The sequence below is a fragment of the Thunnus albacares genome, chromosome 7, assembly GCF_914725855.1.
Source record: "Thunnus albacares chromosome 7, fThuAlb1.1, whole genome shotgun sequence".
Classification (NCBI taxonomy): Eukaryota; Metazoa; Chordata; class Actinopteri; order Scombriformes; family Scombridae; genus Thunnus; species Thunnus albacares.
In genome coordinates this window covers 11,035,880-11,049,484 of record NC_058112.1, presented here as the reverse complement: position 1 = coordinate 11,049,484, position 13,605 = coordinate 11,035,880, and the positions used below count along the sequence as shown (strand labels likewise).

The following is a 13,605-nucleotide window of genomic DNA, read 5'->3' as shown; positions in this document are numbered from 1 at the left end:
TGTGCTTTATATTTTGTGTGTAATGCATAGCAACCACAGCTGTCCTTTTTTTTAGCATCCGAGGAACTGAACTCCATGTCTACATGTCTGTGTTGCATGACATGTTTAATTGATGTTGCCACGCAGCCAGTAGATTGCTCTACACCTATATAAGGACATTTTAAGTCTTCTTTATAGACATATCGTACAGATCTGACATTTCCTGCTTCTTTTTAAAAGTATAATGTCCTTGTTTTGTTTCCTGGATACATAACATCGTCTAGTATTTTTCTTTAACCACATAGTGGTTAGAAAAAAAACACGGTGTGTGTGTATGTGTCGACACTTTTGGGCGTCAATAGTTCTCATGTCCCAGCAAGCCCCTAACATTTACTCACCCTACCTGCCTGCACAAAGCATAGGGGTGCTGAGGAATACAGTCTACAGCAAGAGCTGCCGCTTAACCAGGACATAGTCTATCCCCGGCTTTTAGGTTGCAATTCAAATTGTGCGCACCTACCACCGCATGTATTTTCAGCCCAGCCTTTTGTTACTCACATTCCAGTCTTCTCACCTTTGATTGTAAGCCTACAGCACGACTCGGGAGTGGCTTTTGGTGACTTCAGGGTGCGCCCTGAGCGGCTGACACGCGGAGCTGCGCAATGATCGAGGGTGGGCGCATAGGTAGAATCTGGGACAATGGGTGTGTAGCGACTGAAGAGACAAAACAGCCAAAGAAGAGCAAATCCTAGACTTCTTGTTTGATTTTCTTTTTGATAAATAAGATGTCTAGACGCGTCAGACCCGGCTATTGCCGCCAAGAAATCAACAAAACCTCATGGGAAGTACCGGAGCGGTACCGGGATCTGAAGCAGGTGGGGACCGGAGCGTACGGGACGGTCTGGTAAGTGAAACCTGCGAAACTGGATGAAGCAATACTGATCAGACTGCTTGTTTAAGTGGTGCACGGTAACAAAGAGAGCGACGGAGCAGATGGTGTCATACAGGCGGCCGCACTGTGCCACAACTAAACAAAAGACAAAGTATCTGCGCTCCGCTGAACACATGCTGCTTCATTTCCTTATATGATGGAGACACTTGCACCGATACCTTCGCCGTGCGTTCACCACAAACATCCTGACATCTATAGTCAACTATAAAAGATGATTAAGTTATGAAGCCCCCATGAGCAGGGTGGGTGATGGAGGTGCGCTCGCCCAAGTTTACTGATTCACAACAATGAAAAGCAGCTTTTCAGGCACCTTTGTGCGTCTCGCTGCGTGAGGCCCCCCATTGTTGTCAATGATTAACCCTGTGGGCGGGTAAAGCTGCTCTGACCGGCTGAATGCAATTTAATAACACATGAACAACTCTGAAAATTGAAGTTTGAGAATACACGCTGTATATATAGAGCCCCCTGCTATAACTGGAGATCTCGACTGGGCTGTTGGATGAGGGAGGGGGTCGTGTGTGTGTTTGTATATATGTGTGTGTGTGTGTGTGTGTGTGTGTTTGTATATATGTGTGTGTTTGTGTGTTTGTGTGTGTGTGTGTGTGTGTGTGTAAATACAAGTTTAGGCCAATAGGGAACATTACTGATCAGAAGAGAGGAAATATAAAACTTCACTGACATGTTCTGATCACATTGTTTCACTGTTCTCAGTTAAGTCCTTACACTGATGAACTGATTATCATTTCCTCATACTGGTGATGGTACAGATCAGCTGATCTTCTTTGGAAGATATTTATAGACCTATTTTGTCTCACACCATCTGATATATTCATACTTTCAGCTCAGCAGTGGACTCCAGAACAGGAACCAAAGTGGCGATCAAGAAGCTGTACCGGCCTTTCCAGTCCGAGCTCTTTGCCAAGCGGGCATACAGGGAGCTGAGGCTTCTCAAACACATGAAACATGAAAATGTGAGACACAACATTATCATACTTAAAGGGTCCAAGCTCTCAAGACTGCAGAACTATTTATTTTTATATCAGTGCAATTTTATAATGCTGATCAAATTAAGACTTGGCAGCTGTATTCAAATAGTCTTGAATTTCCACGGAAAAAGAGGAACTGTGAACATTTGTCTTGTGTGATACATTGTGATCTCTTTCTGGTGCAGGTGATCGGTCTATTAGATGTGTTTACAGCTGACCTCTCTCTGGACAGATTCCATGATTTGTAAGTGCAGATAAATACTCCTTCTATTACGCTATTCTGCGTTCATTTGAACAAGTTTGGCCAAAATTGTTTCAAGTTGGAAATCTGCTGGAAAATATGTCGTACGAATAATGTTTCCTTCTTCTTCAAGTTATCTGGTGATGCCGTTCATGGGGACAGATCTGGGGAAGCTGATGAAGCTGCAGAGGCTGTCTGAAGAAAAAATTCAGTATTTGGTTTATCAGATGCTCAAAGGGCTTAAGGTGGAGAACGCTTTGATCTTATGTTGTGCGCAATTTACTACCTGGGTTTAATTGTTCTGTTGGTTAAATCCCTGTCATATTCTTTTATTACAGTATATTCATTCTGCTGGTATAATTCACAGGGTAAGTTGGGTTTTATACTCTTTGTATTTCTACCATGTATGTGTGACACAGAGTTTGTGTTCTTTCTTATACCCTTTCCATTTTGTTGCACTGTTATGACAATAGAAGAGGGCCCAAGTGTGCTCACATCCAGGCAAATTATTCAGGTGCAAGTGAAAAAAATGTTTCATTGCAAGGTACAAAGGAGTGAGGTCTGCACATTGTTAAACTCCAAATAAATAGTTTTATTTCCTTTTTTGAGGCAACAATTGTTATGACTCTAACTTTTCTCTTGCTTATTTGCTGCTGACTTAAAATAATCTTGCAGTCATTGTTAGCCTTTCCATATCAACTTTTGCAGGATCTCAAACCAGGAAATCTCGCCATTAACCAAGACTGTGAGCTCAAGGTACAACTGTACACACCCTGATAACCCAAACAAACACAACATGTCTTTGTATGAAAATATCATGTGATCATGTGCAAAAACATTCATCTCAAGCTAAGACAAGAGGCGCTCTTTACCACAATACCAAACCTGTAACTGTAAAATCATCATTCCACTGTCCATATTTTCATTGCCACTGCTATACATTTTAGGGGATGTATACAAGACTTACTTGTTAATTATTTGTCTGGCATTAGTTCCTTATTACAGGACCTCAATATGGCCTGGGTGTAAATTTTACTGTATCTAACTAAAGTATTTCCTTTTATGTTCCGTCAGATCTTGGACTTTGGTTTGGCGCGGCAGGCAGACAGTGAGATGACAGGGTACGTGGTGACTCGCTGGTACAGAGCCCCAGAGGTCATCCTGAGCTGGATGCACTACACTCAGACCGGTAATGTGGAGCTAATTAAAGGAAAAAATCCACTCTTGTACTGTCATCTTTCATCAATGTGCTCTCCATTAGCCCCAATTAGCACCGAATCCCTGTGTTATTTTATAATGTGGTATGAAACGGTTGTGTTGGTGTACTCGCTTGCCCTCAGCTTATGGTTTCTGCTTCAGCTCGTGATTTACTACATTTCCAAGACTTACCTTTACAACCTGCAGCGGACAGGCTGAAACTTGTGGCTTTCAGCAGTGAGTGATGCCTGTGGCTGGAGAATATTATCTGTAGGGATAGCATAGTGACTGCACGAAACAAGTCTTGTGGCTACATTATATTCAGTCAGTAGTGAGAGAATTTATTCTTTTTCAGTGACAGATTTATCTGTCTGATTGTGAATATGGTGAGTCCAGGATGCAGTTAAAACACAGCTGCAGATTCTTAAAAAAAAAAAAAAAAGAAAAATACATATCAATGGGCCTAGAAATACAAGGTACATTATCTACATGTATTCATAATAATGTTAAGATGGATTTGTGCCACTGTGGTAGGACATACAGTACAGTAGTGTCACAAACATATTTGTTCAATTGAGTCAAGGGGTAATAATAAATATTGTCCACTAGGTGGAGCCCTTGTAACATTTACCTTTAATTGCAAGCACTTTGTTTGGGAATGCATGCAGTTTATGCTACTGACCACTGAGACACAGTGTTCTGTAGCTGTAAATCATTTAAGCTCTTATGAAGTCTGACATCGATGGTGTTTCAGAACTGTGTTTTCTTTCCCTCTTCATCAGTGGATATTTGGTCTGTGGGCTGCATCATGGCGGAGATGCTGCAAGGGAAACCTCTCTTTAAAGGCAGCGACCGTATCCTTTTACCACCCAGACCATTTTCACTTTGATGTTTTTACAGATACCTATAGCTCTGTTTTTCCCTCTTAACCTATTTGAAATTATCCTGTGACATCGCATTTGACCCTTGACCCCTGTTCCTCAGACCTTGATCAGCTGACCGAGATCATGAAGATCACAGGAACACCAACTCAGGAATTTGTATCAAAACTAGAATCTGAGGATGTGAGTTCAGATCGTGACCTTGTTATGGCACTAAATTGTGCCATCAAATCTTCAAAATTTTTGAAATTGGAGGCATGAATGGGCAGTCCAAATACATATAAACACACACACACACTCCTCATATGCAACTATAAACATATTGATTTGTTTAAGATGAAATGTATTGATGTCTTCTTTTAGGCCAAAGGCTATATCAAAAGTCTTCCAAAAGTGGAAAAGAAAGACCTACAGAAGGTGTTTTCCACAACCAACCAACAAGGTACAACATGTTCAGTCTTTTAATTCCATTTATTTTCAATTTGACAATAAAACTTTGATTCGATTTCCTGTTTCCTCCTCTTTCCTCAGCCGTGTCTGTACTGGAGCGCATGTTATTGCTGGATCCGGATAACAGGGTAGCCGCTTCAGATGCTCTTTCACTGCCTTACTTCTCAGAGTTCAGAGAACCAGAGGAGGAGACGGAAGCACAGCTGTACGACCACTCGCTAGACAACACAGACCTGCCCCTGGACCAGTGGAAACGTAAGGATGAAGGGGAGGAGCTGTTAGACTGATCGTGGTGCAAGGAAGCCAAAAAAAAAAAAAAAAAGATCAATAAAGGATGGACGATGTAATGTCAGAAGGATGGAGGGCAGAGGGGAAAGGAGGAATATGAGCTCTAATGTTTTATTCATCAACTCTCTTTCTTCTATGCTTCTTTTTGTAGGTCACACCTTCACAGAGATCTTAACCTTCAAGCCTGTTGTGCCAGAATCTAAGGAAACCTCTCTGTAAGACACAAAGAGTTGGCTGTGCAGACTGGGACCAGAACAAACTAACATTTTATCTTTTTGCCTGTGGAACCTGTTCACAATTCTCTTAGAAGTGCAAGCTGCCATCTTTTTGACCTCCCAGTTGTGGGTTTGACTCTTTCAATGTCATGTCGGTCCAGTGGCTTGTTTCCACAGTCTAGATAGTATTAGACCTTTTCATCTCTTCTCACAGTGCGGAGGATGCTATACTGTCAGGTAATAATATTTGATAAGTAACTAAGCGATCAAATCATTATGGAGTGTTATTTGTTAAGTTATTTATCCATGTTCAGTTTTAGTTACAATGCAGTTTTGGTTAAAGTGGTACATGCAGTATGAGTTCTTTACCAAATACATCACTCCCAACCAACTGGTATGAAGTACAAATCAAGCAATGACAGCAGTGTCTCTGTGGGAAAACTTATTTTATTTAAAGAGAAAATGGAAACATTTAGTGATATTGATCCTGACATTCTCAACAGATCTGAATCTAATTCATAGTTTGATTGTAGAGTTACTGTGTTATAGGCTTTTTTTGTTGTAATGTATCATTTTGTTAAGCAACTTCCCTAGTGTCCTCGAGAGACATATGACTGGAATTAATGGGGGGGGGGGGGGGGGGGTGATCTGACTTATCCTACTTTCGGGGACACATTTCAGACTCAAGACCTGGTTGTTGGGGACGGCTTGTCCAATTGGGGACAAAAGCTGTGTCCCTGACTGGGTAAGTCTCCAGGAAATGAATGTAAGTCAATGTAATGTCCCCAAAAGTGACCTAAGCAAACATGAGTGTGTGCATGTGTGCATGTGCGCGCGCGCGCGCGTGTGTGTGTGTGTGTGTGTGTGTGTGTGTGTGTGTGTGTGTGTGTGTGTGTGTGTGTGTGTTGTCTACATGCATGCTATGACCTCGTTCCTCCCTGTGGCCTTAATGATAATGACAAAAGACCAACACTGCTCCCGGTTATGCACAAACATTCACATTTTGATCTCACACCAAAAACAGATGTTACTTACATCTGATGTTGGGACTTTTTTTAAACAGCAAAATGCAAAAACACATTGTCTATGTTCATCTGTGAATTAATGTTTGTAACACCACCACGCGTTTTTATTATTAAATATTCTCTTTGAAAATGATGACAATGCATATGTTGTTTGTTTTCTCCTGATATATTATTGAATTATTCTATTAGTATATAGTATATTATTCTCTATTATTGTGTTATTCTATAGCAGTTACATGCAGATTATTCACAGTGTTACAGGAATTCAGCTGTGAAACCAACAATAATCAAAATTCTCCTCCTTGTCGTTGAATAACAACATTGTATGTTCCATATTAACATACAAATATGTGTCAACCACCACTAGGTGGTGGCAGCACATAAATAAGCCATTATGACTGGGCTGCATTATTTCAGTTGTAGAGATGGTAATGTCTGTCGAACAGTTCACCAGTTTGGTCTAGACTGAAACATCACCACAAATATTGGCTGGATAATCATGAAATTTAGTGCAGACATTTATGGTTCCTGTACAACATACTGTATCCTAACCTGGGTGACCCCCTAACCTTTCATCAAGAAACATCATCAGGTCAAAATTTTAATTTGTCTGATACTTTGGTTTATGGCCAAATGCCAGAAAACTAATGGCATTCACAACAGCCTCAGCTGTACTTTATGTTTAATGCTAATTAGCAAATGTTAGCAAGCTAAGATGGTCACCATGCAACATGCAAACATTATACTAAACATCAGCATGCTAACATTGTTATTGTGAGCATGCAGGTATTAGCATTTAACTCAAAGAGCCATGGTCTCTAAGCTCAGTAATATTATTCCTTTCTGGAAGATTAAACCTGTCAAAGATGAGTTGTCATTGTAGTTGGTGCACTAATTTATCTGTATTGCCCCCAACACTGACAACTTTATTTTTGTATTTAATATGATTGATGACTTCAAATAACAAATGTTTAAACATTCTTGCAGAATGCCTGTTTGCTTTTGGATTCTGCTCATTCTTCTGCACATATTCTCCACTGGTGGGTGTTGAATTTAACAAGCTTGTCTTGACTGACCTCCAGATCCTTGACTCCCAAAGGGTGACTCCCCCAGAGGACAAGCTTCCTTCCTGAGCCTGAGCTCCTCCAAACCAAACGCTGGGTGCTTGTGTCCTCCTAATCGTGCACACAGAGGATAGTTCACTCAGAAGTCAGAGAGTTCTGTTCCCTCTGCAGACAGGAAGACACAGGAGAAAGCACATTTTTTTACCCCACAACCCCTCCTTTCCAACACACAGCATCACATGGACGGACTCCCCTTTCTTGGTCTTCTTTGTTGACCCTGAGGTTTATTTTCAGAGCGTGTTGGATTCAAGCAGCATATTTCCTGAGACACACATAGAGTTCACATGTGTGCACCCATATATACAGATACGCCTGGCATGCACAGTTGGATACATACATACATCTATACACTCAGACTGACACTGACACGGGAGGGAGTACGCATGGAATGGCAGTGATGCCCAAACACTGATTTGACCTGGGTCACTCTCTTTTCTTAAGTCAGTTATAGCTGTGTTTATTCTATGTGTCTGGGGGAGGCACATCACTGTGAATCTCACCGTGGTGAGAGGATCACCACCATCTTTGCTGGGATTCTTCATCCTGCATCCTCAGAGACTGAAGTTTATAATGCTGATGGGCTTGGAAACTTTTCAGTTTGTCTCATTTGTCTCACAATAGGAACTCTGATAACTTATGATTGGATAAATGAGAGCCAACACTGATCATCAGTTTTAATTGAAATGAACCACAACAACAGAACATCATCAGTTACAGTGTTTATTCTGTATAAATAGTCTGGGTTGTCATGTCCTTGCTGGAGATCCAAACAGATTCAAGGGCTCTGCTGAGATAAAATTGCCCGGAGTTTTACCAGGAGGCGAAGTGAAAATCTGTCAACTCACTTAATGTCCTTGTCTTTGTCTATCTCCTGACTTTATGCAGATTTATATTTCTACATAGCAGGGTATTTTCTGTACGTGATGTTCACCATATGACTGGTTCCAGATGTCGGTTTGGATCTGCGTTGCTCCTGCTGCTCTGTGGCAAGTTTACAGAAGTCTGCGTTTCCTCATACATGGCTACATGTGTCATGGATGTTGTTAAAAAGACAGATACTCTGGATGAGAAGACACATTTTTAGAACTCGCCTGCAATTAAACAGCAAGAATAAGCTGTTTAATCGTGCACCAAAGGCTGATTTAGTCTTAGTTTTGAGCTCATGTTCAAAAATATTTTCCATATTAAAAAAGAGGAAATGATGTTTAATGATTTCTCAAGCTTGGTATCTTTATATCTTTTTTTTTATTTGTTTGTTTTAGTGAATGAATACTTGTGTTTATAGGTTTACAGCTTCACTATTATTTTGTTTGTGTATCCGGCCCACTATTTGTTTGTGTGTATGCACGGCTCAGCGGGTGTGTGTGGAGGTCGAGCAGAACTCCAAATACAGTGAGTCACGTGGCCTGGCACGCTGTGGCTGAAGGTTTTCATTCTACATTTCTGTCTAACTTGCTCACCCTTCTCTATTAAACCTTTTCTGTCTTTACACGTGCCTGCAATTCTATCTCTGGCCTGATCTTTGTGAGATGTATACAGAAGCACACGTGTCTGTGTGGGATCCTTCAGGAGGAGAGCAGGACCTGCCGGGCGAGCTATAGAGGAAATTCCACAAGCTCACATGGTGCTGGGCAGCCCGCTGTTAACACCGAGGGGGATTACTCCAACTCTCTGAGCTCTGAGGAGGCACCACGACTTGGGTGGGTCAGAAAAGGAAGAGGTTTAGGAAGTAATACTAAGGCTAGGGAAAGAAGATGCTATTTGAACAAAGGGAAGAACTAAGAGATGTGAGATTAGAAGAGGAGGACAGGCAGGGAAAGAGGGGTGGATGAAAGGAAAGGAAGGGTAGATGAAGAGAGAGACGGTCAGAGATGCAGAGGGCCTGAGGGAGAGCCTATCTGAGCTAGAATGGGGCGGTTTTGTTTACATTGCTCATTCATTAGCCGTCCACTCCTGTTTGAAGATGTCTGAGGAATATATGATGCAAAGAGTGCATGCCACAGACTGTGATCCCTCTCCCAGGACAACTCTCTGTCCATCTGTGATGTGTTGACGTATAGGGTTGTGGTGTGTCAGGTTTAGAAGAGGCGCTACATTGTTGAAGAGCACTCAAACCCCTCTGACCCACAGGAGAGATGGGAGCCAGCTGCTGGACTGTGAGACAAATTACTGTAGTCTGTTTTTAAGTTGGAGACTGAAAGTGTTAAGGTGTCAAATGCAGCTCTGATCATTAAGAGCTGTTGGGTCCAGTACAGCTAACCAGCAGTGTATAAAATTTTACTTATATTTTGTCAAAATCATTGTGATAAAGGACTTATTCATTTGTGTATCATAGTAGTTCAGTCACTCAATTGGGTGGCAGCCATTCACCGCCCTTGTTATTGGTTGGGTGGCAGGGATTAGCCAATCAGTGCATAACATCCCGACATCTCTGCATTCTTGCCCATGCACCACAGTGGTCACATAGTCACAGCCAGCTACAGTTACAGTCCCAGCTATCAATCCTTTATTACAATCATCATCTCGTGGTAATGCAGTTAAAAGCATATATTGCTTTCACAAGCCTTCTGTGTTGTTGCTTTTAGGAGCTGCTGGGATAAGCTTCAATATTTGACACATGAGATTTTTGCTGCTGAACCACAACGTTTTTTATGCAAGAAATGATGGCACATGGTCGTCAGTATTATCTGTATTTGCTTATTGTTTTGTGCCTGGATTTGATTTTCTGTCCACATTGCTGCCTAATAAATGACTGTTTGGCAGCAGTCAAATCATAAATGTCAGCGCTTAAGAACAACCCGGCCTGGAGACTTTTCAGAACAAAAAATATTCATATGAATGTATTACATAAATATATAATAATGGAGGCTGGTTTTCAGACTGTGCGGGCAAGTACTGAAAACAGGAGGTGGGTAAGACACATATTCAAAATCTACACTGTTTTTGTCATTCTTTTTTTGGAAAATGGTTAGTATCAGTGTAGATTATGCTGTACACGATTTAGTAAATGAACTAAAACATGAATAAACACTAGTATGGATCTTCACAATGCAAGTTGGTATAGAATTTGAGCCTGAGTTGAATAAACTCCCAAACCCCCAGTCAGTTATTCCATCTGTCCATCATTTGGATCCAGACAAAAAGATCTCAATAACGTTGAACACTAGAAACTTTGATAATTATTCTTTAACTTTTCATCTAATGTTAGCCCCATCATCTGGTCACAATTTCAGTGTGTTCCAGACATTCCCTTTAGCTGTACCTTGTGTTTAACATGCTGACATTAGCATTAAGCTCAAAGCACCACTATGTGCCTCATAGCCTCACAGAGTCGCTAGCATGGCTGTAGACTCTTTGTAATTCTTGTTTGTAATTCAAAACTATCAAAAAAAGCTTTTTTTGAAAAGCAAATTAAAAAGTTCTTTAAACTGAAAAAGTGCTTATCTCTATCCTCTCTTGTGCAAGGGTTACTAAAGACTTTGCACTTTATGTGAACCAAGCAGTTTACTTGCTTACTTGTCAAGTCTTACTTGTCACTTAAAGGGATGCTTTTGAGTATCAAATTCTCATCCCCTTTTGACTTGAAAGGTTGCGGTTAATAGTTTGTGGTTTCCTCACACTGAACAGCAACTTGAATTCATTCTATTAAAATGAATTCCAACAGTGATAAGATTTCAAAGCACCCACTGGAATTTCACACGCTGTACATGTTGTATAATCCACTTGTCTGCTGTCCATCAGTATGCTTGGTATGATAGATCTCAGGTGGAAAATCTCCAATTTCCCTGCGTGGGCTCAGTAAAGTTCATCTTATCTTATCTTATCTTAAGGAAAACCAGAAGCCTGCGTAGCTTCAAAAATGTGTCCCTCTGATACTCTGCAGGTGAGCTCACTGTAATGTTTAAAGTAAGCATTACAAAAGATGACTTATGTAACAGTCTGACCAGATTGAACTTCAGATGATAAATCCTGATTGAGTTTATGGTCAAGTGGCCACAAGACCCGGTGACCTCCGCTTTGACGTCTGTGGGGGTCACAGCTTCCCGAATGTTATCCCTCACAACAGGCGATAAACCAGGCAAGACAGCTGAATCATGGGTGGGACCTGACTCAGAGGTGAGAGGTCACCGTACATCACGAGGCCCGTGTTTCTCTTTTTGTATAAAGGGGAGTTGCTTCTGTGCTGGGTCAAGGTTAGAAGGAACAGTTAATGCCCTGAAATATCATCCAGAAGGAGGCAGAAAATAAGACTTTCATTGTTTGATAGAAGGCAAGATTAGAAAAATAAACAGGTATTCCCCTTTATGTTCCCGCCTTGTAGGCTTACGTAACTGAGTGTTACAATATCACACCTCCTACTATCCAGATTGTAATAACTTATCTACAACCGGGGTAAATGCCAGATTGCTTCTATTGTGTTTCTCCAAGCTAACGAAATGATAAATTGTTTTCCTCCAGTCTTTCGTTTGAATGAGGTGAAACACAAAGGCCTTGATGAAGGCTGAAAAATAAACAGGTATCGCACAACGGTGGATGAAAATGTACCCAGAAGTCAAAGCCTGTTAAGTCGGTTATATAAGCCTGCAAAATCTTCTGAGTCTTCAAAGCTTGATGTGTTTAGGGTAGATGATTGCTTTGCTTTCAGTCGTACAGCCTTACGGGAAGACCGAGACGAAACAGAAACCATCACATTTTTTCCTCACTAAAACCCATCCTTGCTGAATTAAGGAAGCTCTTGCAGACTCACATGCATCAGTGGTATGGCAGAAAACAGAAAAGGTCTTTTTTTTCCAGGGGAGGTTGATGATGATGGTGGTGGTGAGGAATGTCAGCATCTGTGTTAGGGATATTTTCTGTTTTATAGCTGTTTTCTCAGAGATGCCAGTGAGTGCTGTGGTGAGAGCACAGGGACCGGGCTGCAGTCCAGGCTTTCTACCTCATGTCTGTCCACGTGGGCAGGAGTGTACGATATCAAACCAGACATAGTTTCTAAATCTAGTCACCACAAGTTAATAAAAAAAAGACAGTATGGTCAGGTTTTCTTTGTGTTTTTATGTTCTTTCGGTATTCATGTTTATGACTCTGCTCTTGTTTATAAGTCCTGCTCTCATGACAGGATGCTGAGTATCTGGTTCCTCTATAAATACCCACAGTAGAAGTAATGTTTTTCTACAGTATAAGAAGTATGAAGGATATTATTACATGGCACAACACTGATCACGTAATTGCTTTGTAAGCAGACTTTACAGACATGACCCAAACGCAGTGAAAGTAGAGGAAATGATGTGGTAGCAGTGAGGCATGATTGATAAAAATAATCTCTGAATAACAGCAAAGACTACGTTTCCTCTCCAGGGTGGGTCTGCCTGCTGACGTGGGCTGCAGTTTTTGGCTGGACTGAGCTGTGTTTCACAGAAATGTTTGCCTGCCTAGTAGATGCTCTCTTAGGAAGAAAAAAAAAACAGTCTGATGAGAGAGGAAGGTGTGTGTGGCAGATGTGCAGGATTATAGATTGACAGGATGTTTATCAGGAATGCTGTGGGGTGACCCCAGTCCCACATAGCCACTCCACAACAGACCAGTGATGATTTAGTTAAAATACATCACACTCTGGTGGCTTCTAAATCATCTGACACTGAACACTGAATGCTGAATGTGGTGGACTATAGTAGACTACTAATCGTGTAATTAACCTAATATGAATATACATATAAAGTATTTTATTCAAATTGAACTTTAAGTAAAAATCATTGTTTTAAATCATATTTAGCCTACCCCCCAGTTATCTGAATCTTTGACATTTTGAGAAAAACACTCATGTCTGTAGGCCTATAGTAAATATGAAGCTAGCCAGTTAGCTTAGCTTAGCATAAAAACAGAGGGAAACAGCTAGCATGGCTTTCCTAAGGTAACAAAATCTGCCCACCCGTATCCAAAGCACACTAACTGATGTTATATTTAATTTGTTTAATACTTACAAAAACCACAACGTGTAAAAGTGAAATACATTGGGGTTATGACTATTTCCTGGCTGGTTACAGTGACTTCCTAGAGTCTCCTGGTTGCCCAGCAATCTCCAGGAAGTCACTGCACCCAGCCAAGAAATTGTTAGGTGGAGTGGAACAGGTGGACCCAAATGCAGGAAACAACAGGCACAGAAATTGAAGAATATCTTTATTTAGGTGCAAGTGCTGGCTGAGCTGCTCTGGGCTGGGCAGACTGAACAATACAGAACAAATGATCCAACATGACTGAACTGAAAACCGG

The 13,605-nt window shown here is 41.1% G+C and overlaps 1 protein-coding gene across 1 annotated transcript; it reads left to right on the top strand.

Annotated features, from left to right (window-relative positions):
- Positions 1–69: 69 nt before the first annotated feature.
- Positions 70–5,964, top strand: mapk12a (mitogen-activated protein kinase 12a). The gene is made up of 12 exons (XM_044356346.1): positions 70–883; positions 1,773–1,902; positions 2,103–2,161; positions 2,292–2,403; positions 2,497–2,526; positions 2,867–2,914; positions 3,233–3,347; positions 4,138–4,209; positions 4,340–4,419; positions 4,600–4,678; positions 4,768–4,941; positions 5,126–5,964. Exons 1-12 carry the CDS (start codon positions 765–767, stop codon positions 5,191–5,193), a joined length of 1,086 nt encoding a protein of 361 aa, XP_044212281.1. The 5' UTR covers positions 70–764; the 3' UTR covers positions 5,194–5,964.
- Positions 5,965–13,605: the final 7,641 nt, after the last annotated feature.

Excerpts from the sequence above, each read along its gene's own strand:
- mapk12a (XM_044356346.1), top strand. The coding sequence starts at position 765 with ATGTCTAGACGCGTCAGACCCGGCTATTGCCGCCAAGAAATCAACAAA. Across the intron at positions 884-1,772 it reads GGAGCGTACGGGACGGTCTG|CTCAGCAGTGGACTCCAGAA; the intron begins GTAAGTGAAACC and ends TCATACTTTCAG. Across the intron at positions 4,942-5,125 it reads GCCCCTGGACCAGTGGAAAC|GTCACACCTTCACAGAGATC; the intron begins GTAAGGATGAAG and ends TTCTTTTTGTAG.